Raw genomic sequence first — 27,325 nt, 5'->3', positions numbered from 1 at the left:
TTGGGTTGCTGTTTGGACAGCAGACGTGTACAATCCCAGTCCAGACTTCTCCACCTGTGCATTGACAAGTTGACTCTCTAGTGGTTGGCAGTGGACTGGGGAAATTCATTTTTTTATCCCTTAGGAACACCCAAATGTTTCCCCTCTTGCCATCTCTGTATGCCTTGGAAGAGAAGCACTGGATGAGTTCATGACAGAGGCCTGGAGTGGACTTTGGAGTGTCAGCAAGCCAGTGAATTATGGCAACCAGAGATGGCGGGGCACCCCGGGTCCCAGGCTAGTTACCCCCTGGCACAGGAGGAAACAGGCTTAGAGTGGCAAAGCAGTCTGCACAAGTCAGGCCCATAACCTCTGCTCTGCCAGTTCTCTAGGGAGCCCGTGGGCTGGGTTCACACGCAGGGTGGTGTTGGCGGTGGGGACACTGGTGAATGCAGGGCGCTGGGTCCCCCTCAGAGTCAGAGATCTGGAGTGGGCCCAGGTTCTCAGTGATACAGATGTGGCAGGCCCCTCTGCACCCCCGGCGATGTTGTCAACTGCCTGACGAATTTGGGCTTCAGTGTCCCCATCCAGAATACGACAGGGCCCATTCCAGCTCTAAACTTCTGATAAGGAAAAGAGAGAAGAGAAGACTTGGAGCTCAAGAATAACAAAACAACAGAAGTAAGAAAAACAGGCCCTAGAGAATGTGATCAAGAAGGACAACATTCTGGTTGAGGTCGAAGAATGCAAATCTAGAAGCGCGAATCCTGGATTCCTGGGATTCTTGGGATTATTTTGACACCACCTGGGTTAACCACTGCTGCCGTTCCATAGTCTGGACATGAGTGGGGCTCTTCAACAGAAAGCTGCTGATTTATTTTAGTTAGTGTTTTCACCTCAGATTCACAATTCTTTTTTTTTTTTCTCTTAAGGTGTGTGTGTGTGTGGGTGTGGTGCAAAACAATGAATACTGTTACGCTGAAAAGAAAAAAATAACAGTATTCATTGTTTTGCACCACACCCAGTGCTCCATGCAATCCGTGCCCTCCATAATACCCACCACCTGGCTCCCCCAACCTCCCACCCCCCCCGCCCCTTCAAAACCCTCAGATTGTTTTTCAGAGTTCATAGTCTCTCATGGTTCACCTTCCCTTCCAATTTCCCTCAACTCCCTTCTCCTCTCCATCTCCCCTTGTCCTCCATGCTATTGGTTTTGCTCCACAAATAAGTGAAACCATATGATAATTGACTCTCTCTGCTTGACTTTTTTCACTCAGCATAATCTCTTCCAGTCCCGTCTGTGTTGCTACAAAAGTTGGGTATTCATCCTTTCTGATGGAGGCATAATACTCTATAGTGTATATGGACCACATCTTCCTTATCCATTCATCTGCTGAAGGGCACCTTGGTTCTTTCCACAGTTTGGCGACCGTGGCCATTGCTGCTATAAACATTGGGGTACAGATGGCCCTTCTTTTCACAACATCTGTATCTTTGGGGTAAATACCCAGTAGTGCAATTGCAGGGTCATAGGGAAGCTCTATTTTTAATTTCTTGAGGAATCTCCACACTATTTTCCAAAGTGGCTGCACCAACTTGCATTCCCACCAACAGTGTAAGAGGGCACCCCTTTCTCCACATCCCCTCCAACACATGTAGCTTCCTGTCTTGCTAATGTTGGCCATTCTAACTGGTGTAAGGTGGTATCTCAGTGTGGTTTTAATTTGAATCTCCCTGATGGCTAGTGATGATGAACATTTTTTCATGTGTCTGATAGCCATTTGTATCAGACTCACAATTCTTAAAGCAGGTGTTTTACACAGACCTCCTGGTCCTTGGGGCTGTGCTGTCGGCCTGAGAATCACAAGTCTCATGTGGCTCGTGGGCACCTGGAGTGTGGCCGGTCCAAACCCAGTTGTGCCGTGTGACCTGCACACTACCATTTCGAAGACTCCATACCAAAATAAATTTAAAACATCTCATTCATCATTTTTCTATGGATTGTGTGATGAAATGATAATGTTTTGGTTATGTTGGATTACACAGAATACATCACTAAAATTGCACCTGCTGGAGAATGTACAATTCCACATGTGGTTCATTTTATTTTTTCTACCAGACGGTCCTACCCTAGAACTTCTTGATTTCTTGCGTTTTTTTCATTCACATTCAGGGTTCAATCCCACCCCAAGAAAAACGCCACCCAACTCACTGAAGGTTGTAAGAACCTTCAGCGAGTTCCCAGAGGGGACTGGAGGCTTTGAGGTGGCTCGGAATGCTTTGACAAACATGGTTGCCCTTTAACTGTCTTGGAAAATTTGCAAGTTTAATAGTGGAGGGTTCGTTTGTTGAGATTCTGTTTAATCTCGTTTCATGCGCCAATAATAACAGTCTTTTTTTCTTTTTTCTTCTCCCCCAGAAACTTTTAGAAAATCTTCGCTTGGCCATGATGAGACAGATAAAGAGAAGAAAAAAATTCTGGGATTTTTCAAGGTTAATAAAAGAAGCAGTAGTAAGGTAATGGACTGTAATACACGTAGGATTCTGCGTTTCGGAAAAATAGTTGCTTGGGATGTCTGTATTCACCCTATCTTGCTTGGAATCTTTCTAAATACAGTTAGAACTGTTCACTTCTCTGGGTGAGAGGGAGCTTATCCACAGGCACTGAAGCGGCTGACCTGTTTCCCCCCTTGATTCCTAAAGCCGGGGGCTGGGGGTCAGTGCTGTTCTGGCCTGTACGGTACGAAGCTCTGAGCGCCGCTGGGCCGGCGCATGCGCAGTGTCTGGTGTAACGCTGTGGCTCGCTTCCTGCACATGCGTGGTGCCAGATGTGAAGCTGCAGCTTCCCGGCAGCTCAGGTGTGAAACTGGGGCTCAGTGGCCAGCGCATGCGCAGTACCTGGTGTGAAGCTGCGGCTCAGGAGACACCCTGTGGACTGATGAATGAGCGAGTGAGCGCGAGCTGCTGCTATGTTGATTAAAAAGAAAGTAAGAAAGAAAGAAAACAGTCCATATGCCTACAAATGAAATACCTTTAGAACCTGTTTAACCTGCAGGGCCTCTCAGCGCTGCCCTGGGGCCTCTTCGTGGAGAAGGGCATCCATCGTTGAACCGTCCTTTGCTGGCAAATTTCTGGTGGCCTTTGGCCTTCCAGGATGGTTTGGAATATGTTGCGTGATAAGTTAGTTTTATTGCTCCTGTTGGTTTCATGCAGTAAATTGTAAAATCGTACTTTGGATGCCGTGTTGTAGAGCGGGGTCACGGCGCAGAGACCGAGACTGGAGATTTTTGCAGTCAGCTGCTGAAATCCCCAAAACTGTAAATGCCTTCTCACAAGCAAGAGAAGAGGCTGCTCCTTGCCCCTATTGTATCTGTCTAAAGAGTGTATTTTGCAAGTATCTGGTAGTTTCTCCTTACTAATGAGGGGGACTAAAAAAGACGAAACCGGTCCAGCAGATGCTAGGCTCTGATACCGGCAGCTCGGTTTGGAAGCGTCCACCTGGGTACAGGTGAAAGCCGGGTGGGAGGGCAGCCTGGCGCTGGCTGAGAGGCCCCCTGCTTGTGCCCCAGGCTGCGCATCTCCTTGCCCCACCTCCCCGAGGCTGAGGGGTGGGAGGGTTCACACCCCTCTGCTAATAGGAGCAGTGAATGCAAAGAAACACTGTGCTCAGGGTCCGGGCTGAGGTCCGGATGAGTCAGACAGCAACACTGGTCCTCCCACCCAAAGCCAGCGCCCTAGGGGTGAAAGCCAAGGTCCCCGTGTGGTTCAGGAGCTTGAACTACCCCTTGATAGTTCCCCACACACAGTGCCACAGTGCGGCTCATTTTCTCTTAGCCTGTCCTGAACTTTTGATGTTGGTTTGTAAATCTCTTTTTTGTTGTTACCGGTTATTATGTTTCTACATGTCCTTTGAAAATCTGTGCTCAGCATGTTTCTCTCTGGATCCTTTGCACTTTCCTTCTCCTCATCTTGCATTCCCTCCCAGCTCCTCTCCCCCCACTTCCTTTCCTCTTTCTTCCTGTTCCTGTCCCCTTTTTCCCCACCCTTGCTTCCCTGTCCCTTATCTGAAATTACAGATTCAGACTTTTCCATCTGAATTTCCCTTTATTCTATCAATGTTGGTTCCTGGAATTCGGGAGGCTGAGTTTGCCAGGAATACTTCCCCACTGTCCTCCTTCATCCTGATGACGCCAGTTCACAGTAAAACCTACCATTTCCTCGTACTGAGATCTCAAGAGTCCTCTTGTGTCTTCCTCTTTTTGAGAGCTTAAACTGCAGGAAAGCCAGAAAAAAAAAAAGAGAGAGAGAAATGCTTTTGTTTTAAGCAAAATAAGAATGCCTAAGGTGTGGGAGATAAGAGACAGTCCAGCTTCTGAGGGTTTGTCAGGGGACACTGCCCAGGAGGACCCTGAGACAATGCCACAAGTGCAGGGACTCCTGTTTTGCCATCTTGGCTCCCACTCGGCAGGCCGGGATTATTTTTCCTTTCTAATATGCCTCCTCTCTTCCTTTCTTACTTTGTGTTGCTCTAAAACTCTCTTACGCAGTTGTATCCTTGCTGGATTATTTGTTGTTTGGGGCATCAACTTCTTCCTTGTTTTTCTTTTCTTCATGGTTTGAGATGCGCTAAATGCAACTTCATTTAATCTAGAAGCCTGGTGAGAGACATACTACTCACCGCATTTCACGGGTGCAGGAAAGAAGGCTGCGTACCTCTGAGCTGACCCTCGGTCCGGTGACTGAGTCCCAACCAGCCTATCTTTCTAGAGCTCTGGCTTTCCTCACTCGTTCACACGGTACATGTTTGAAAGGTCCGGAATTCCACTCTTTTGCCCTAACACTAAGAGGGTTTGGAGGTAATCATTATTTACATGTTTTCTAAAATCTTATGATGCCAAATAGTCCACAAGTGTCTCAAGAGGACAGAACACTAAGGATGGAGAATTATCAAGGCAATTAAAACTAAGGAGGTCTTTACAATATCTTCTTAAAACAAAACAAAAAAAATGTGTGTGTGTGTGTGTGTGTGTGCGCGTGTGTGTAAAATCTCAACAAAGGATATATTTGAGGGATATCATTTTGGCTGAAGTAGATGGGGGCCCATATCTTTGTGTTTTAAAAGTTCACTATTTTATTATTTTCAGAATGTGATAATTTTGTACAATTTTGACTTATTTATTCCCCAACCCAGAGGTTCTGAAATAGTACCTAAGAATCACTCTAAGACCCAGCCTAACAATGGGTCTAGCATTCTGGGGTCAAATGCTATAGCTGGTGGCTGGCACGCTGTCACACAAAATGTCCTCTTGAAGAATCAAGCGATATGTCATTGTCATTGTTGTTTTTCTTTTATGGGCAGATAGGGGGACATTTGGTGAATCATTTCTATATATATAATTATTTGGTGAATTATTTCTGTATAAACAGTGCAGTGGTAAACTGAATTTAAAGCTCAAAAATCCCCCCCCAACTAGTTAATTCATTGGTTTTGTGAGCAAATCCCATCAGTTCACACTCATGAAACTACTGTTTTCATATTACATATTTTCTAAGCTAAATGTATGCTCTTGGGAAGAAGCAAAAGCAGCACCCCTCCCTTGAGTTGTGAATTTCAAAACTGGTTTTGGGATCAGTGAGTACTTTGGTTCTGGGCTTTGGGGTTTCTGTGCTGAGGGTCTTGGCCATGGATTACAAACCACTCAGGTCAGAGCCTGCTGCCTTGAAGACCACACTGGTTTTGTGCTGTCACAGTCGCCAAGGATGACTTTTTTGCCTGGGCATACACTGACCTGGAGATGACGTGCTGCGTGTCTGTGTTCCAGGCCGAGCAGATTGGGCGGTCCGGGGTGGACAGTGATGAGGACACCTCACAGTCTGCTTTGGGAAGGGGCTCAAATGTGAGTACTAAACTAAACCCGAAGGTGCTTCTTGCCAACGGGTGGGCTTCTCACTGCTTCACAGGACCTTCTGGAAAATGGGACTGTAGATTAGTTAAGTTGTTTGGGTTTTGTACGTTCAGTCCAGAGGCACGACGTTGTGTATGGCTTCGCGTTTACCTGCCCATGCTATATTTGGAAGCTGTGTGGTGTTTTAGTTCCTAGTTCTCTGTACTGTAAACATGATCAGGAGGATCCTTGGTTAGATTAACTGAGTTTATGCCCTCTGGAATTTCTTCCATACGTTCAGGAGCAGCTGATGGGTTTGGGACCACATGGCCCTCTTTCCTATCCTAAAATCTACCAGTTTCTAAACTCTGCAACTCCACTTCAAAATGATTTTTTTTTTTTTTTTTGGATAGAGAGAGTGGGTCTGTGAGCAGCAGGGAAGGGGTGGAGGGAGAGGAAGAGAGATCTTTAGCAGGCTCCATATCCAGTGCAGTCCCCAGCATGGGACTTGATCTCACGACCCTGAGATCATGACCTGAGCCAAAATCAAGAGGCAGATGCTTGACTGACTGAGCCACCCAGGCGCCCCTTGAGTTGTATAATCTTAAGGAAGTCTTCACCTGCCGTGACCACATCAGCAATGACATTTGCTTTGCTATAAAACAGATTTAAACAACTGAGAACAGTTAGAAATGTCCATTGATGAGTCAATCTGCAATTGTAGTCTCGATTTTGGCCACAACCTATTGGAAAATGTCTTCTAATGTTCCATGTACTCTATAAGCTACATTTGTGTTTGAGTGGGAATTTATTTAACTACATTAGAGGGCTTGGCTACTCACACCTATTTGCTTATTTCAGCGCACTAGGTATTATAACTTTTCCAACAGCAAAGAATGACAGCATAAATTTTGTGGTGGGCATTACTTATTTGTGTGATTCTTTTCTCTCAGTGCAACACAGGGAAATACATTCATGACATAGATAAATAGGTAGAGCTCAGATAAAAACCTCATAGGAAATATCCAAAGCATTTTTAAGGAAAATTATAAAATACCACAAAGACACACAAAAGTAGAGTTGTACACATGGAAAACATGCCACATTCTTAGCTGTGAAGATTCAACATTATTATGTTGATTGGGTTTTGTTGTAGAGCTAAAAAAAAAAAAAAAAAGAGAGAGTTATAAGGTTTAGTTGGAAAAATAAGCAACTAATAACTAGCTAGGAAAACTCTGAAAGACCAGGGTGATGGATAAGCCTGGGTAGTTTTAAAATAGCTTCTAATGCCTCTGTAATTCAGACTGTGTTATACTGACCACAAAGAAGTCAGTGAAACCCAATAGAAACTCCAGAGCCAACTGAAGACAGAAATTGAATACTATATAGGCAACATGTCAAATCGGTGGGGAGAAATAAACTTATTTATACAGAGATTTGAGATCATTGAGGAGCCCAAAGAGAAGGATAAAATCATATACATTTTCACTGTAAATACTAAAATAAAAAGCAAACAGAAAGGTAGATGTAAAAATTGAAACCATGTACGTACTAGCAGAAAAATTGAGAGGAGGGAACACTTTCCAAAAATGCTGGTTAACTTGAGGAGAACATAGACAGCAACCTCTTCGACCTCAGCTGCAGCAACATCTTTCTAGAAACATCGCCAAAGGCAAGGGAAGCAAGGGCAAAAATGAACTATTGACAGTTCATCGAGATCAAAACTTTTGCACAGCAAAGGAAACAGTCAACAAAACCAAAAGACAACTGTCAGAATGGGAGAAGATACTCACAAGACATATCAGAAAAAGGGCTGGTATCCAAAATCTATAAAGAACTTTTCAAAGCCAACACCCAAAGAATAAGGAATCCAATCAAGAAATGGGCAGAGGACATGAACAGACATTTCCGCAAAGAAGACATCCAGATGGCCAACAGACACATGAAAAAGTGCTCCATATCACTCGGCATCAGGGAAATACAAATCAAAACCACAGTGACATACCACCTCACACCAGTCAGAATGGCTAAAATCAACAAGTCAGGAAATAATAAATGCTGGCGAGGATGCGGAGAAAGGGGAACCCTCCTACACTGTTGGTGGGAATGCAAGCTGGTGCAGCCACTCTGGAACCAAACAGCATGGGGGGTCCTCAAAACGTTGAAAATAGAACCACCCTATGACCAGCAATCATACTACTGGGTATTTACCCTAAAGATATAAATGCGACCCGAAGGGGCACGTGCACCCGAAAGTTTATAGCAGCAATGCCCAAAATAGCCAAACTATGGAAAGAACCTAGATGTCCATCAAAAGATGAATGAATAAAGAAGATGTGGGGTATATATAGACAATGGAATACTACGCAGCCATCAAGAGAAATGAAATCTCGCCATTTGCAATGACGTGGATGGAACTAGAGGGTAATATGCTTAGTGAAATAAGTCAATCGGAGAAAGACAACTATCATCTGATCTCCCTGATATAAGGAGTTTGAGAGGCAGAGTGGGGAGTTTGCAGGGGTAGGGAAGGAAAAAATGAAACAAGATGGGATCAGGAGGGAGACAAACCATAAGAGAATATACCTGACGATTCACAGACCTGTACCCCTGACAGGGGACAAAAAATATATGTTAGTAAAAATAATTAATAAAAAATGCTGGTTACTTTAACATCAAGGGAAAAAATTTTGAGTCAAAAACAAGAGAAGGAAGAGAGAATATTATCAGCAAAGTAAAAATCTAAATGACAAATGTTGGGGAGTGGGGATTGGAATTAGAAAAATAATGACAGCCTTATGTACAGGAGATCAGAGGGTGTTTGTCTTTCTCCATCTGACTTACCTCACTTAGGGTGATTCCCTCTAGCTCCGTCTGTGGATGGCACATCATTGCAAATGGCAAGAATTTCATTCTTTTTGATGGCTGAGTAATATTCCATTGTGTATATGTCGCACATCTTTTCTGTCTATTCTGTTCTATGTGGAATCTAAAAAAACAAACAAAAGACAAACAGAGGGGCACCTGGGTGGCTCAGTGGGTTAAGCCTCTGCCTTTAGCTAAGGTCATGATCCCAGGGTCATGGGAGCAAGCCCCACAGCGGTGGGGTCTCTGCTCAGCAGAGAACCTTCTTCCCCTCCTCTCTCTGCCTGCCTCTCTGCCTACTTATACGCTCTCTCTGTCAAATAAATAAATAAAATCTTAAAAAAAAAAAAAAGGCAAAGAGAAACAGACTCAAATATAGTGAGCAAACTGGTGGTTGTTGGAAGGGGGGGCGAGGGGGTGGGCAAAGGAGAGGAAGGGAAATTAAGATGCACAAGCTTCCAGTCACAGCGTGGGGACGCGCAACATGGGGAGCGCAGTCGATGATATTGTAACACCATTGTGTAATGTGACGTCACACCTGTCATGGTGAGCACTGAATAATGTACAAACTTGTCACTTCACTGGGATGTATGCCTGACACTAATACAGCACTGTGTCTACTCTACTTCAATTTAAAACAAGAAAAGTGGGGACACCTGGGTGGCTCAGTCGGTTAGGGCCCATCTTTGGCTCAGGTCATGATCCCAGAGTCCCAGGATGGAGCCCCACATCTGACTCCCTACTTGGCAGAAAGTCTGCTTCTCCCACTGCCCCTCACCCCACTCTTGTCCTCTCTCTCTGTATTTCTCTAAAATAAAATCTTTAAAATAAAATAAAGATGACATCCTGACCAAGGTAGATACAAATAGAAAGTTCACAGAAAAAGAAATGTAAGTGGTACATAAATAAATGAAAAAGTGCTCAGACGTACTCATAATGAGAAGTAGGAATCAAACCTCCAGAGAACTTCCTCTTGGCACTCATTCTGCAGTCTGTCCGTTTGTGCAATTCGTTAAAGGAGGACAAGCGTGATACACTGATATGGAGTGTCTTCTGGGATTTTTTTTCATCTTTCTAAATGAAGGGGAACTTTTACTGAAACCCAAAGTTAATGAATGAAGCTGCAATGTGGTAGATTCGTTATTGGCCTCCAAAGAAGAGTTTGCAGGGCTTGAGGCCATAGGGCAGGGCAGCCCTTAATAAAATCATGGTGCCAGCCTGTGACGGGCCCCTGCTTAGTTCTGTGCTCTCACTTCTTCCTCCTCACATGGATGCAGAAGCTGCCCAGCTTCCAGAGGCCGAGTAGTTGACCAAATCTGGATTGTGGCTTCTGTTTGCTGAAGGATTTTATGTTCGTGATCCTGTTTCTTTTTTTTTTTAAAGATTTTGTCTAAGAGAGAGCAACAGAGAGAATGCGCATGATTGCGGGGGGAGAGGCAGAGGGAGACACAGACTCCCCACTGAACAGGGAGCCCTGTCTGAGGCTCGATCCCAAGACCCCCTGAGACCACAACCTGAGCCAAAGGCAGACACTTCTCCAATGGAGCCCCCCACACGCCCTCATGCTCAAATTTTTGTCCATTATGTCTTAACTTAGGTTTGATATTTTGCTCACGTCTACCAAGCATGGAGTGTTGGTGATGGAACTTTTCTTATGAACAGTCTGCTCTTGTTTTTATAAATTTTGCTCATCCCACTGACTTTAGGTGAAAGAGCAAGGCTTTCAGTCTCACACAGCAAGGGGACCTCTCTGTCTCCACTTTCCCCGTCTGTATAGTGGGTATAGCCCTGCCCACTCTGCAGGATCAGCGGTCACAGAGCTCACCTAACACTCTGGGAAGCCCTCTGAAATGTCAGTAAGCTCGTTCAGAGCTTTACTAGAAAGTCTGTAGGAACTATTGCATATTTTCCCTTAAAATATGAGCAGTTCATCATAGGAGTCTGAAGAGAGAAAAAAAAAGATTCTGAAGAGAATAGATTTACATTAAAATATCCTGTAAAAAATAATTTATTTCTTTGAGAGAGAGAGTGAGAGAGAGGAAAGGGCAGAGGGAGAGAGAACCTCGAGCAGATTCCCCACTGAGTGTGGAGCCTGATGCAGGGATTTGATCCCAAGACCCTGAAATCATGGTCTGAGCTGAAATCAAGAACCAGCCACTCAACCAGCTGAGCCACCAGGCATCCCTAAAAGAAAATATCTTAATGAGGATGGCCAAAGTAATCAGATCTTCCCTGTAAAGGAAATTCATGTAAACCAAAGCTTACTCTATTCCAGGAATCATCTTCGTTTTCTGAAAGGGTCCTTGAATCAGTAAGTGTAATCACCTCCCAAGTAATGTCAAGCTGTTTTCCTGGGATTTTGCATTTTTCTGAGAAAATCTCCCTTCCGTATCCATGCAGAGCAAACAGTTCCCTCATCTCTCGCTTTTGGGCCCTGAGACGCATGAAGGGAACGTGGCCCATCATCCCTGGGTGTGATTAATGGTGAGATGACATGGCGCTCAGACCACTGTTCCCACCATCTGACCTGTCCCTAAATCACATGAAAAGCAGTGATAAACCATACACATTGACAAAACGAGATACCTGAGTTAATTTGTAATTGTGCATGCAAAAATGCCACACACCTCAGAATACCACATCGGTCCCATAAAGTGGAGAATGCTTGGATGGAGGAGGAAAGTGACCCAAGTTCTCATCCTGGTGACTGTTACTAACTGTGGGCCATTGGGCAAGTTGGCAAATGAACCATAGTAACTGACCATTTATGGGCGCCTTGCCTTTGTTAGAAAAAAAGCCAGATTCTGTAAATTTGACCAATTTAAAATTGATCAATGTGAGCTACATCGGATGCCATTGCACTGTTCGTTACCGTAAAGTTAAAAAGTCTTTTTGGTGACTGATTTTCAAAAATCAGTGTCTCAATTAAAAAACCAAAAACCAGAAACAAACAACAATAACAACAACAAAGAAAAAAAAAACACACACACACAAAACAAAATTAAAATTGTCTGGGGCCCTTTGACTGCTTGCCCTGTCGAGGCAGTTATGGAAATCCTCCATCATCATAGTGCCTGCTTCTCATGGATGGAGAATCTGTGTTTGGGGACCAGATGGGAGTGTCCCCCACAGAGTAGTCCGGCCCTAATGGGGACATCTGTGGTGTTGGGGGCCTGCACTGAGGAGCCCAGAAGTTTATAGGGACGCCCACCAGTGAAACAGCACTTCTTTTGGAAAAGTCATTCCAAACTAAGATGTAAAAGAAACTCCACAGTTTCAGCTTCCCCCCAGGTCCCCCGCTTATTGGAGATGCTGAACTTGCACTCAGAATGCCTGAGCCCAAATCCAGCCTCTAAGGGGATCTGGAAGAACTTGCAAAGACACTCTGAGAGGGTGTGTTGACCCGTTTCTGCCACCAGGGGTCAGTGTTCCACAAGCAGAGCATGGCCTTGGAAAACCTGATTGATTCTGTTTTTTGGACCATCCACAAACGGAGAGCAGGAAAATATGTCCAGAGGGCTGAGCCACGTGTTTGTGATGTAGAACTCATTTTGATTATAAATCAGTTTGGAAGGGCTATTTCGATGGCTTTCCACCTTTCTCTAATGCATTTTGTACTCAAAATTAAGAGAGGGGCGGCCTATGGAAAGTTTTACAAGTGGGATGGGGGAATCACATAGATGCTTACAGCCCGGCACAGGTTTCTGTCACTTTGTGTGTTTTCTTGAGCCTTTCTTTTCTATTTATTTTAGAGAGACAGAGCGTGCACACACACAAGTGGAGGGGGAGGGGCAGAGGGAGGTGGGGAGAGAGAATCTCAAGCAGCCTCATGCAGAGCATTGAGCCTGATGCAGGACTCAGTCTCACGACCCCGAGAACATGACCTGAGCCATGACCAAGAGTCAGATGCTCAACCCCACTGAGCCACCCGGGCGCCCACAGCTTGGGATCCCTAGAATGTGAGTAATGTAGAGCTGAAGTTGATTGCTGCTGCCTAATGCCAATACTTGGTTTTTAGAGCAAAAGGAAGAAACACAGATTTTTAACCTTTTGGCTGAAAATGTAATGTTTGTAGAGAAGAGAGGTGGAAAATGTCCCTTTCAAAATACTGGGTTTCCTTGTGTTCCCGTAAGACAGGAGTATCTCTTTTCCTTTACTGTCTTCATAGCTTTCCTGACCTTCTCCCTGCTCTTTGACGGACAGGTATAAGACCAGAGTCTCAGTGGCCAGCAGGTGCATTGGTTCCGAGAGTGGCCTCTAAGTTGATTCTGAAACCAGGTCATGGAGACAAGTGAGCTCCCAGTCCTCGGCGTCAGTCAGTCCTATCTCAGGAGATGGCAGCTCTGTCCTTGTGGGACTTAGGCCAAAACCTTGGTGTCCCCTTTGTCCTCTCCATTATCCCACACCACCCGCGGGCCATCCTCAAACCCTCTCTGCCCCCTTCCTGGTAGATGGGACTCTCCTCTCTGGGGGTCACCGTGGTGCAGGTCTCCTGAGGGCTGCGCGCCCACGGCCTCCGCTGAGGCCTCACCTCCTCAGGTCCTCCTGGTGCATTTAGCAGGCAGAGCGAGGCTTCCAGAAGGTGGGTCCCGACAAGGTGCGGCACTGCCCAGAGTGCCCCCCCTCACTCTGCGGAAGAGAGACCTATGTGTGTTCCCCTCCCAGACACTCTCCCCTCCTCTTCCCAGCAGGGTACATCCTCTGGGGTCCTAGACACATTTTCCAGGGAGTCCACCTACCTTTTGAGAAAGAACCGAAGCTGTAGCTTGCCCACACTGTGGCCTCCCGGGTCTGTGCATTCGACTTACCTTTCAACCCTCGTCCTGCCTATTCTCCCAGCTTGACCTGTCATGGCACCCGCAGCCTCCTCCCTGGCCTCTGGCTGCTCTCTGGCCTCCCCCATCTACCCAGGATGTGCTGACCCGCATCCCCAGGCCGCTGTGCTTGATAGCCTCCTGGAGTCCCCAGTAACAGAGAAGGGAGCGTCACCTTTTGTTAAAGTGAGCTTTCTTCCTGGGCATCCCTTGGCCTCTGAGCTCCATGCCTTTCTTTTCCAGCTTGTCCAGGTACTTGCTGGGCCAGATGGGGCTGCCATCTGTCAAATAGCCTCCCTCCTGATGCTGAAAGGGGTTTGCCTTGTGAGGTCGCTGCCCTGGAGCGTGCTCTGCCCTCATGCCCTGCTGCAGGCTGAGCTCCTCGGTGGCATGAATCAAATGCCCTCTGGATGGCTCTCCCCCGAGGGCCTGGGGGCCTCCCTTTCCCCTCCTTGTGTAGCTTGGGCTGGATTTTACCCTTCGCCATGGCCTCTGCTCCCCTTCCTAGATAGTGCCACTTTCTTGATTTTTCCGTCTTAACTTTTCCCCACCTCTACCGGGATTCCTTCCTTTTCTTCCTGGGGAGATGTCCCTGCTGGCCAGGACTCACAGGTAGTGAGCAGGGCTGTGGCCTCTGGCTTCCCTCCCCTCCCCTCCCCTCCCCTCCCCACCCTTCTTCTCTCCTCCCCTCCCCTCTCCCGGCTTGGTTCAGCTCCTTCAGCTCCGGGAAGTATTTCCGCAGAGTCCCAATTTGTAGAGAGTCACAGAATAAAATAAATAGTCATGTGTCATCCGCCCACAGTTAGCAAATGTTCCTCGGGAGCCAGATTCGCTTCCTACCATTTTGTGAGTTGCTAAGAAGTACAACACACGCAGATGAAGCTGCCCTAAGGTACCCCGTCCCCTTCTTCCACTCCTGAGGGTCACAGCCCCTTTGAAGGGGCTTTTAATAAAGGTAGCAAATGGGTATTAGTCCGTACACATGCATGGTGATTGTTATATTGTTTAGCCCTGTACATAGTGATTTGTCTTCTGAAGTCTGCGTCTTGAGTCACAGAATGAGAAGAGTTGACATTGAGAAAAAACAGACAAGGGAGGACAGAGGGAAGGGAGGAGGGAGAGCGAACACAAGGGAGGGGAAGAGCCCAGCCCCTCACTGGGCAGACTTTCCTGGAGGCTCTGCCTTAGGAGACGCAGGGGACCTCAGGACTCTTGGGGCTACAGAGAGGAGCCAGGCCAAGCCCTGCATTCAGGGAAGACACACCAGGGGAGCCCCTCACTTGGCGCTGTGGACGTTCTAGGTGCAAGTGCATCGCCCGGTCTTGGAAGAATTCTGGCTCAGGCCACCAGGGTGGGGCCTGCAATTTGGCATTTCTAATGAGCTCCCCGGTGCTGCTGGCGCTGGCAAGAGGTGGGGTCAGAAAGAGGGGCAGCTGCAGGGTGAGGAAGGTCTGTGAAGAGTGGGGCAGGCCCTGCAGGGACCCACCCTCCGAGCTGGTCCAAGGTCCATCAGGAAGACCGGGGGAGGGGGCCGGGGGGCGCCTGTTTGGGGAGAGCCAGGGGCTGGCAATGATTGACCATGGTGTGTGAGGGCCTGCGTGCCTGTGTGTGCAGTCGTGTGCGTGTCTAGGACAGTTTTTGACTCTGGACTGGAAACACGCACTTCCAGAAACAGATTGCGCCCATGATCTCGCAGCTTCTCAGTATCTGACCTTCTGTCTGGGGTGAGAAGGTCCAGAGGTTTCTCCTTATCCCCTGATCGCAATGGTACCTGTAATTTCATGGCTAAGAGTGTTTGCTGCCCCGTATACCGTGGGCCTGTAGTTGCACTGTGAGTGTGACTTCCGATTGGGAAGCCTCATACGTGTGATGTGTCCTGCCGGTGAGTGCTGAGGAGATGCCGAGATCAGCCTTCAGGAAGGGGCATATCAGAAATGTTGGCCCTGTGCTTCAGGAATAGAGATAATTTCACCAGCTTGAACAATAACCACTGCTTGGACATTCTGCAGAGATTAAAAAAAGAGAAAACAAAATGGGAAGCAAAGAATAGTTTTGCGATTGCAGGCTTGAAAGATGTTTTAAATTACATATGCGTGTATATAATATGTACACATGTGCATATGTCATCGGAGGATGTTGGTTGAACTCTAAGAACACACAGTTAGTAACATATCCCAAGTGGTTTGTCTATGCTATTTATTTTCCTATAGCCGAGTGGACTTCTGCCTTGTCTAGATGGTTTTCTAGCTTTAGCACAAAAAATAAGAGCAAATCCTAAACGCAGATGGTGGTGAAGCTGATTCCTTTGAGAATACAATGATCTACAGAAAGACAAAGTTTGATTTTCCTTTGCACTTGAAGTTCCTTGACCGCTCTGTCTTTGTGGGCTGGGAATCCTGTGCGGTTGAGAGGAGGTTGGCCAGAGTGGACGTTGGCCTCTTCCCTCCTGACGACATGGGTCCTCGACCATGTAAATCATCGCAGTGGAACACAGAGCAGATACCAGACAGCTCGTGTCATGGAACTTGGGGATTCCCAAGCAGATGTCATGCCTCTGTTTAGGTTCCACTGAGACTGAGTCAACATTTCATTGGTCTGGATGCTGCCCTATCCTCAGATCCAAGCTCCTGAGTCAACCTTCATGCACGAGGAAGGGGGTTAGGCTCTATGGAGGGAAGTCAAGTGTACATATGAACTGTGTGGTCTTTGTATTTCCAAGTGAAGCTCTTATTTTTCTTTAAAAATTTATATATTTATTTTAGAAAGTGTGCAAGTTTGAGGGGAGGAGCAGAGGGAAAGGGAAAGAGAGAATCTTAAACAGACTCCGCAGTAAGGGCTGAGCCCGGCACAGGGCATGATCCTAGGACCCTCCGACCTTGACCCAAGCCAAAGTCAAGAGTCAGATGCTTAACTGAATGAGCCACCCAGGCACCCCTATCATCATTATCATCATCATTATTGTATTATTATTATATTACATATGGCTGTATGGCTAGCGATTACTGCAGAGCCTGCAGCAAGAGGGGGCTCAGATGTACGTGTCAAGTGCACGCACGCCATGTTCACGAGTGCAGCGGCGAAAACCGACTTCTGCGTAGTTTCTTACTCCTTTGTTTATTTTATTTTATTTTGTAGAGTTTACTTACTTGAGAGAAAGCATGAGCAAGGGATGGGAGGGGAAGGGGCAGAGGAAGAAGCAGACTCCCCGCCAAGCAGGGGGCCTGATGGCTGTGGGGCTCCATCCCAGGGCCCGGGATCATGACCTGAGCTGATGGCAGACACTTAACCGACTGAGTCGCCCAGGTGCCCCTCGACTGGAAGTTCTCGATTCCTCTCATAGACCCCTAAGATGGGATCTCTACAGGAATGAGCACTAAGCTTCCACAGCACAGGTGTGTGAGATGGTCCTTGTCCTCTGCCCGTCCCTCGGCTAGAGGGAGTGCTGATGTAGGGGCCCCGCAGGAAGTTTCTGCATGTCCTGTCCACTCATGGTTTCTTGGTGGCACTTGATGACAAGGCTGCAGGTGGCTGCCAGGAGCCCAGGAAATGTAGTGTCAGTGGCTCCTGGGTGACAGCCCCTGCAGCAAGGTCAGAGGAAGGATAGTGGGCTTTCTGGGTCGCTGGCGGTCCCCGACACCACCCCCGAGCTGGGGCCACGGAGCCCCGGCCCTGCTTGCCCTGTCTGCGGCTCTTGGCTCCTACCTTGATGGTAGCTCGGGAGAGGCTCTAAGGAAGTGGCTTCACTTCACATCTTCTCACCGTTGGCAACCGTTTTACGTATTTACTTTGTAGGAGAATAGGACCTTGTATATGAGATTTTCGGTCACTGGACATGCTGTAAACCGAAAACAGAAGCAACAGCAAGATCTCCAGCAACTTTAAATTAATGGCACATATTAAGTGTGTCAGTTTCTCATTAATAACACTTTGGTAGTAGAGTGACTGAATATTACAGTCATAAACTATTAATACTAATTAGCAAATTGATTTTCAATTAAATTTCAAAATCTCAATAAGTAAGTGACATATTAATTAGCCAAATAAAAATCAATTCAGTGATGGAATCTCACTATACAAATAAATTTGGGGAGATTTCATTTGTTTTAGCATACACATATGGGTGATTCCTTATTTTTATTCTAATTATTTGAAAAGTGTCGTTTCTAATGACGTCAGCTAGAGAGTGTAATGCTAAATGAGATGAGTCAGAGAAATCCAGGTACTGTATGATCTCACTCATATGTGGAATTTAAGAAACAAAACAAATGAGCAGAGGGAAAGAACAAAGAGAGACAAACAGGGAACACTGGTGGTCACCAGTGGGGAGGTGGGTGGGGGATGGGCGGCAAAGAGTGCACCTGTCACGATGAAAAAATAAAAATTTAAAAAGAGATAAAATAATTATCAAAGCTACCAAAGAGAATACAAGAAACTCAGAAAAACAAGAAAATCAGTTGCTCCGTATCTTGTGACTGTAACTACCGGCCGTGGTAACTGGTGCCAACAAAGCGAAATTCACGGTGATCTGTTACTGAGAAGCAAGGAGGAGAGTTTGAAAGCCTAGTCCACGAATGTGGTGAGTCAGTGGCGTGCGGGTAAAACGCATCCTCTGTCTGCCAGGGGGGCTTCTTTGCAAACATGACGTGTGTCGTAGGAGCCTTTGAGTCCCCCGTGGTGATCAGGACCCAGCAAGGAAGACAGTACTAGAATCTGGGGAACCTCAGGCACACAACAGTGATGACCCCCAGCGGGCTAGGGCAGGGGTCCTCCGCACTCGAGAAACATGCAGGTCTTTGTAGCCATGCTCGTAAGGGATGGTCTGCGGCGTGGGTTAGGGTCATCAGTTGCCTCCTCCTGAAGGCCCTGGAGGTCCCGCTGTGGTAGGGATGGTCTGACCCCAAGAATGTCTGGGCTATAACGTGTTGAGCCAAGCGTGTTGAGAGTGTGAGGGTTGGCGGTGGTTCCAAGGACTTCCCCAATAAGTGATGTGACTACCCCTCTGAACCTTGTGGTAACACGGCTTCTGCTTCAGTTCCTCACCTTAAATCAGCAGCTGGCAGGGGTTCCAGAACACGTATGTCCGCCCATGGTTTATATCGTGCCCCCGCAGCACTTCCCAGACGTTCTTCTGGCCCCTCGGACACAACGATGTTTCAGCATTTCCTTCACTGCTGCTTATGTCTTTGTAACCTAGTTGTAGCGTGTGTGTGTGTGTGTGTGTTACAAACCATGACCACTGAGTGGGGCATGGTTTATCCTGAGATCACGGGCGTAAGTGCAGAACACAGATCATTAAAGCACCTGGACACCCAGAGGAAGGACCGGCCGTGGATGGGCCACAGGTGAGCCACAGACAGGCCACAGGCAAGCAGGTCGTGAGGTCCCCTGGGGAAGGGCATGGGGGAGTCCCAGGGCCAGGATAGATTTCCGCTTTCTCCTGGAAGACTGAGAATCACCTGCTCCCTGCGGGTTCTCCAGGAAATCGTAACATTTGGGTCCAGGACATTCACAATAGAAGAGTAATATGACCCGTTAAGTGTAATTTTAATGGTCTGTGGCAGCTATGAGTATTGGGGTCCTTCCTAGAATGCCGCGGCGAAGCTATTTCTGGGGTCCGCAAGTGATGCTGATCTCAGTGTGGGATGCGTGCATGCCCTGTGCCTTTCCTGTTGGTGGGCGACTGCGGTCGGGTTACCCTGCGGAGCTGGGGTGTGACCATTCTCTGTGTCTCAACACGTTTGGGGTCCCCTTCTCTGCCTCCCATGTCTGAGGATCTGCGGAAGAGGTAAGTACTCTGTTACGTGTGTGTGAGTGTCCGTGTGTGTGTGTGTGTGTGTGTTCGCACATGCACAAATGCATGGAAGTCCCTCTCTAGAGGGTGTCAACTGCCAGAGTTTTTAATGAAAGGGGGAAAAAATGTGAGAGCGGTCTGAAGTAAGTGATGGCATTTGTGTACATAATCCCAGACGTTCTGGAAAAATAAGTGAAATGCATTTGGCAATAACTCAAATCTGTGAAATAGAAAATTCCCCAAACACCCTAAAAATGAGAAGAATCACTTTCTCTGCTCATTTCAGTAAAGGGAGCATCCAGCATAGCCATTGCTCATATAGTGAGAGAGAAAGCTGTGGCCAGAGCAGGGAAGGTGTTGGCTCGCAGTGTGACACACACACACACATGCACACACGTGACTCTGGAAGGCAGTGTGACTTGGGCAGAAACCAGGAGCTTGGACACACCTGCCCAAGACCCTCAGGTACAGGAGGTTCCAGGGCAAACACCCAGATAGTGGTGTTCTGGGCAGAGATGACCCACCACCACGGGCCTCAGAACTCGGGTGCTTGTGGCGTCTGTGGAAATTGTAAGAGAGGCGGCAGGCCCTGGTGTTTCACAGGGACTCACAGAGGATGGAGGAGAGACCAGCCAAGCAGCAGCCAAGCGTGTGGGAAGAGCCCTTTTGTGGGGTGTGTGCTCCATAAACCACAGGCGGACCTTCTCTCCAGGCCAGGAGACCCCGTACAGGGCCTGATAGCCAACCCCAGCGCAGGAAGGTGAGGTTTGTGTCAGGGTCATGGCACCGTGATCCAGAAATAGGGGCTGAGTTTTCTGGGATAAAATGGGAACACTGAGAGATTTTTTGTGGCAGAATTGAATTACTGTACAGGTGTATGTGTGTATGGGTATTCACACACACTCTCTCACACACACTGTCTCTCTCTCTCTCTCTCTCTCTCTCTTTCTCTCTCCATGCCTGGGGGACATTGCTCTGCAGAGGCCGGCTGGGGCTGGGATTCTCTGCAGGACTGGGACTGGGGGTTCGCCCGAGTCATCCCCCCACATGTCCCACCTTGCTGAGACTCTGGAAGGTTCCCTCACTTGATGTTCTCTTGCAGGTCTGTTAGGGAAGGGCTACTGGGGGAGCAGATCTCAGACAGGTGCAGACCAGAAGCCCTGAGGACCCCTGGGGAGGGAAGGCTGGCCGACTTCTGGGGAGGGAACTGGCGAGACTCTGGAACGCGCTGTAGGAAGCCCAAGGGTGTTGATGTTGCCCAGGAAGGAGAGAGGCCAAAAGGAGACCTCGCATGCTGGGGGAACCGCTGGGCTACCGCTCGCGGCAGCTGCTCCTGGCAGAGAAGATGAAGAGGAAAGGGGCTCCAGGGGGCCGCTCAGGAGGGGACCCCGACTGACAAGAGGGCAGCACCGACGAGCTGCCATACTTCTGTGTAGGGCTAGTGGAGGTGACCTTAGAATCCCACAAGGAGAGATGAAAACTGACCCTCTGTCCCTTCTGGTGCCTCGCCCCGCCCTCTGCCCTCCCCACTGTGACCCCGGCTCTGGAGAGCAAGGAGTCTGCCCACTGAAGCCGTGCCCATCCGCCTGTAACCGGGAGCTGGGACCCGCCAGCTGCCCGGGTCCCTTACAGAGATGAGAGCATCACACCCCTCCCGGGATCGCAGTCCTATCTGCAGATCTGTCTCGGGTTTCTGGATCTACTATAGCTATCACGCTGGTAACTGTCGTCGTGCTTCCATGTTCCTCCTGGCTGGTTCCCCTTGAAGCGGGAAGGCTGCATGCCATACTGCGGTCTCCTGTGATGCCCCTTCTGTGTTACCTGCCTTCAGATGGCAACTTCGGCTCCTGCTCTCTGGGCCGGTCTTCTGACTCCCCAGCTTCCCCGGGCCCCTGGGCAGGCCACCCCCATGCTCTGGGACTTGCAGGTCCCCAGAAGCCATCTTCCTCCTGTCTCTCTCTTTACCTGCAACCAAAGTTAATGTCTTCACGGAAGAATGCAGCATGCATGTCAGAAGAACTACAGAATCTTAGCCCTAAAGGTCAGGCACAAAGGATCATGAAGGAGAACCTTAGGGAACCTGCTGCGGACTTTGCAGGCAAACTCTAAGGGCCACCTGAGGACGTGCATGCTCTGAGGTCCCCTCCCTATCACCATGACAATATGCACTGGATCAGCTGAGTGTCCTTTGGGGCATCAGAGCCTCTGAGAGCGGGTCTAGGGTAGAATCACTGGGCACTATGAGTAGTAAAATACCAAAGCTTCCGAATGATTTACTGCAGTCACATGAAAGCCATTGAAGGTTTGCCCTGAAAAATCATCGTCATTTGCCTTGAGGTGTGCTCTCCTGAGGGGAGTCCCAGGGCGGGGTTGCACACTCAGATAGATGCTGCTTGTGCAGAGTTGCCATGCGTACAAAGACCAGCCCCCGCAGAGGTCAGAGCCCCCGAAGGTGCTGGCGACTGAGGCCCTGCAGCTCTCTCCCGGCCCCTACGCCAGGCCGTGTGCTGTGATGGTCAGGGGTGAAGACTGGCACAGTGGCTCTTAACCTTGATTCTTGACCCATGGCTCTTAAAACTCAGCCATCAAAAGCAGATGCCTGATGGGCAGGAAACACATGAAAGGACACTCACCGTGGTGGTTCGCTGGAGAAATGCAAGTCCGAGCACAGTGAAATACCACTCACACCCACTGAGATGGCTGTGACTTAACAGGAAGAGGAGGAAGGGGGAGGAGGGGAGAGGTGGGGCATCTGAGTGGCTCATGTGACTCAGCGTTCTGCTCCTGATTTGGGGCCACGGTCTCCAGCTCACAGGATGGGACCCGCATCCGGCTCTGCGCTCAGCAGGGAGTCTGCTTGACTTTCTCCCTCTGCCCCCACCCCCCGCCCCGCTCTTGCAGGCACACACACTTTCTTCAATAACTAGTATTTGGGATGTGGAAGAATTAGAAACCTCATCCTTGCTGGTGGGAAAGCAAAAGATCACACCTGCCCTGGGAAACAGTTTGTTGGTTTCCCCAGTCAGTTCAGTATGGAATATTGCCTTGTGACCCAGAGTCCCACTCCTAGATGTCGACAAGGACTGAAAACAGGCTTTTTTAGAGAGACAGAGAGTGCATGCACACAAGAAGGGAAGGACAGAAGGAGAGAGAGAATCCCAATTAGGCTCCATGCCCAGCACCGAGCCCTTCATGGGACTTAATCTCATGACCCTGAGCTGAATCAAGAGTCGGACACTTAACCAACTGAGCCACCCGGGCGCCCCTCGGACATGGAATTTCGTGGCCGCTCTCTCTACAACGTGATCCATGAAGACAGCAATGTGCCAATGAGGAATGAGCATTTTGAACAACACCTTGGAGGCTTAGTCAGCTCAACCCAGAAAGCCACGGTGGGACCACGGGGCGATTCCTGCCTCTTGACAACACCCTCCTTTTTTGCTTGAAGGTTCATTCGCCAGAAGAGACACCTGCTCTGCTTGATTTCCCCCAGCTCGTGACTCAGTTCCTTGGAGTTAACAGAGGGGCCTCACCGATGTGACACACGCATTAGAAACAGATGTCGCCCAAAGAGGTTTGCTCTCACCTTGCTTCTGTTTGTGGGTCACAGCGTGGCATCTTTTCATTCTGCACCTGGATCAGCTCACCACGGACAGCCAGCCGCCGGGTTCTCGTTCCCTTTCCTCATTTGGCCCATGGAACAAATCATGGGCTCAACAGCCACTCCAGACGAGAGGCCTTGTTCAGTTTGGGGGAACATGCATTATCGTAAGGGCACCATGCAGGAGATCTTACTGCTGATGAACCCGAGCAAACTAAACTTCCTAGCCGGCATTCAGAGCATGCCGCCATGTATATGGTCGGAGACAGGCCTGCACACTTGAAAGGGAAGACCTTGGCTTTCTTCGTTACCAGGCTTTATCATTTATGTGAATTAGAACGTTCCCCTGCAAAACAGGGTTTGAGTTTCCTGAGCTGGAATCTCACATTAGACCGAGCAGGCATCTCACACATACATGTTGTGTGGGTCTATGAATTTTGCCCACCACTCTCTGCTGGGGTCCTCCCCAGAGCCCCACATGCAGCCAGTCCTCTGACTGTGCAGACTTGCAGCTGCACTGTCCATATAGCATACATCTGACTTCCCTCCTGCACAACTGCCATGCCTCTGTACAGGGTGGTGTCTGCACTCTCACATGGGCCTGCTGGGTCTGGAGCTCGTCTCCCAAGCCCCCTGGGCCACGCAGCATGCTTTTCACCAAGATCACGGCCTTCCTGAGCGTGGGAAGCTCCTGTTACCATCTTGATCTACACAGGGGCTTGATTCCTTCTCGTTCACAAGCTCACAGGAAGCCCCAGCTTTCTGAGGTCATTACTGAAGTCGCCTGTTGTAGGTAATCAACAGGCTCTGCACATTCCCATGTCTGCGAACAGGTCTCGCTCTAGAGACGGTCCTGCCACAAATGGCTGAGAGGATCAGAGCTCACCCCCCATGCCTTCACTGAGTGTTGTTAGGAGAAAATCAGACCCTACCAGTGGGGTGCCCTTGGTTTGCTCCTTTTCAGAAGAGATCCTGCCTGTGGAGAAATGTCCCAGAATTGCTGTGACGCTTAGCACCATCAGAGAGCTTTTGTGAGGCCCCGTATTTTGGGGGCGGAAATATCGATCTCGACCAAACAGCTTCTGCAGCTTTTCCTCTAAAGAAATGCCACCCCTCAGGCATTCCCATGGAGACCATGGCCAGGAAAACGGGTGGTTGCCATCGTCTCACCTAACAGAGCATGGATTCTTAAGTTCCGACCCCCCACCCTTCACGGGATCAGTTCCCATGATGTTGGCATGCTTTATCCCTCCTGGCGTGCATTTACTCCAAACCAGCTCCAGAGTCCCAGGTACCAGAAGCCAGCACCCACTTTCCTTGGGCTGTGGGGTTCAGCTATGGACATGTCTATCAGGATGGTCCTGCCCTGAAGTTAAGAGAAAGCAAATGGAACACCTTCCTGGGAAGGGAACTTTGTCCCACCCATTGCCCAGGACCATCCTGGAATGGGAATGAGAATATCCTCTCCTCCCTCCCCAGAACATGTCTGGCCTGCTCTGCCAGGCCGGTCCCCTGAGTGTGGGCAGGACGGCAGGGTCTGTCTGTCCCATCTGGTTTGCGGCACGTAATCCTGCCCTGGATTCTGCCAAACCCAGGACTGGAAGGAGAGGTGGTGGGGACAGCAAGTCTGACTGCATCGTCTCTCCCACTTGATTCTTGGACACGGCATTAGAAAGGGAGAAAGGTGATAGTCAAGCCTTTCAGGAGGGGGCAGCATGATGTAAGGAGAGGGGATGCAGCTGGGCTCCAGGACCGGATTTAATCCCAGCACCAGGCAGCTGGACTGTCCTGAGTTGTTCTTGGGCTTCAGCTCTTCTCACCATCAAAACTCCAAGATGGCACCGTCCTGAAAGTGTCTGATCCAATTTAGAAGAGCATGAGCCAGTAGGATTGCCAACAGCTATTTTAACTACACCCACTGTAACCAAAACGCTTCCCTTAATCTGTGAACGACAGCCGTACCTGAATGCCTCACTAGCCACGTCAAAGGATCTACTCTGACTTTAGACTTTCAGTAGATGGAATTACACAGTTGTTCTCACAAGATTTAGTCATGTTTTCCAGAAAGGATAGTTTTGAGAAATGGGAACAGAAATGACTATTCATCCTTATTTTTTTAAACCAATTTGTCTTTTTTTTTTTTAAGTATTTTATTTATTTGAGAAAGAGAGAGCATGAGCAGCAGGGGAGAGGAGCAGAGGGAGAGACAGAAGCAGACATCCCCCCACACACTGCCGAGTAAGAAGCTCAATGTGGAGCTCGACCCCAGGACCCCAGGATCATGACCTGAGCCCAAAGCAGATGCCTAACCGACTGAGCCACCCAGGCACTCCACCAGTTTATCTTCAACAGAAAGATGTCAATGACCGGTTGACCCATTTGTCTTTCTTGCCTAGAAGCACATTCTGGCCAGAGTTCACTGAGTCCTGTTCACATGGATGGACGATTCCCTCCTCAGGCGTGCACCAGGCTGTGTTTGTATACAGGCTTTATGCAGATGGGGGTAAGAACGTAAGCGAAGGAAGGCAAACCGTGACAGTCTGAGCTCAGTGGAAAAGAGCAGTGCTTACCTTGGACATAATTGGTGTCTTGCATAGTACTGACCTCTGGTCAATCAAGTGAAGACGCAAGTGCTGTGGACCCCACAGTGATTGTAAGGAAACCCAGCCCTCCCAGAGCATCCGTCAGGATTACGTGGGAGCCCTTGGTCCGGGACAGCTGGGGGTGCCCTCTGCTGTATGGTGCGGGGCTAGGGCTGCATTACCATCCTGATGGGTGAGGGGTGAACTCATTTTGAGGGCCACATCAAGGGCATCCATCCGCCACCCGGTAGCTCATGGGTGCTCTGTGACTGAGCTCCCCACTGAGCCTGGGACAGTGGGGTGTTCTGGCCACTGATTGGAATGTGTGCAGATGCTGTTGTCCCAGCCAGCAGTGTAGCACCCCAGGGTCACAGTGACAGTCAAACATAAGGAGACCATGCTGAGATGAGGAATGCATTGCCAGCAGAAACAGTGATAACGATTCTTTCCTTGAAATTAAGAGCTCTATGGCAAAATCCATTGTCACAGTGTTGACCTCATTTTGAGTGGACACTCAGATGCTGGAATTATGAGTTTCCTTCTCCTTTTCTTCTTCTCCCAGATATGTGTGGGAGATAGGATCAAGTGATCATTTTACACAGAATGCAGTAAGTGTGTATCAGTGGTGTTGTGAATCCAAGAGTTTAGCCTTGTCTCCGATCTGACTTCCCTCCAGCTGGCAGCAGCCAGTCTGGCCAAGCTTACTCCCCTCTGTTTGAAGTCTCATGAAGTGTGGATATGAAGGATGTGTTCACCTTGTTCCTTTCTCTCTCCATTATCCATGGCTTTTCCCTTAATGATTTATCGGGCTGAAGTCACAGGAGAAAAACTTCCTGAAAAATAAGATAGTAATAGCCAAAATATGGATTTCAGTGCCAACCATTAGGGAAGGGCATAACTCATTCCCCTACAGAAAAGTACTTGATGTTTAAAAAAAAAAAAAAGTTATTGACCCATTTGGATCAGAACAGGAAGCCAGATCCCTTGCTGGAAAGCCATGGTCTGTCCCTTATAAAACTTTGCTACTTTGTAGCAGGAGAAAAGCCCCCAAACTGGAATAAGACATGGGCCAGGCTTTACCGATTCTGAGCTATATGGATTATCTTGGTTTTCCCTTTTATTTAATACTGATGAGTCAGCATTTTAAAGGATATGCGACTTAATAGTGTTTTCCTCCCAAGTTCTTCCATAGATTGTTTTCTATATTCTATGTACAGATTCCAGAAGTGGAGAAAGAAGGAAGGTAAGAGTTAACCCCCACAGAGCTGTGGGCTTGCCATCTACGGCTTTTATTATGTTGAGGTATGTTCCCTTTGTACCCACTTTGTTGAGAGTTTTTATCGTAAATGGAAGTTGACTTATATCAGATGCCTTTTCTGGGTCTACTGAGATGATCCTGTGACTTTTACCCTTCATCTTGTTGATCTGGTAGTATCGCATTGACTGATTTGCCGGTGTTGAACCATTCTTGCTTCCCTGGAATAAATCCCACTTGATCATGGTGTGTGTTCCTGTTAATGTATTGTTGAACTCAGCTTGTTGATGTTTTGTGGAGATTTTTTGCATCTGTGATCATCATACTCAATGGTGAAAAGCTGAAAGTCTTTCTTTTAAGATCAGGTACAAGAGCAGGATGTCCCCCTTAATACTTTCATTCAACACAGTATATTGAAAGTCCCAGCCACTGCAGTTTGGCAAGAAAGAGAAAGAAAAGGCATCCTAATTGGAAAGGAAGAAGTAGAACTGTCACTATTTGCAGATGACATGATATTATACAGAGAAAACCGTAAAGATACCATCAAAAAAAA

General features: G+C 48.2%; 1 protein-coding gene across 4 annotated transcripts in view; it reads left to right on the top strand.

Annotated features, from left to right (window-relative positions):
* The window catches only part of COBL (cordon-bleu WH2 repeat protein), a 261,336-nt gene that overhangs the window by 117,807 nt on the left and 116,204 nt on the right, over positions 1–27,325 (top strand). For 2 of the 4 annotated variants that reach the window (XM_059397203.1, XM_059397201.1), the window contains exons 5-6: positions 2,399–2,496; positions 5,802–5,876. In XM_059397203.1, coding sequence (XP_059253186.1) covers positions 2,399–2,496; positions 5,802–5,876 — 173 coding nt within the window. The remainder of the gene's footprint in view (positions 1–2,398; positions 2,497–5,801; positions 5,877–27,325) is intronic. The other 2 variants (XM_059397204.1, XM_059397202.1) reach the window with 1 other exon arrangement.

This window comes from Mustela nigripes, chromosome 4 (assembly GCF_022355385.1).
Source record: "Mustela nigripes isolate SB6536 chromosome 4, MUSNIG.SB6536, whole genome shotgun sequence".
Lineage (NCBI taxonomy): Eukaryota > Metazoa > Chordata > Mammalia > Carnivora > Mustelidae > Mustela > Mustela nigripes.
This window is presented reverse-complemented; position numbering and strand designations above follow the sequence as displayed.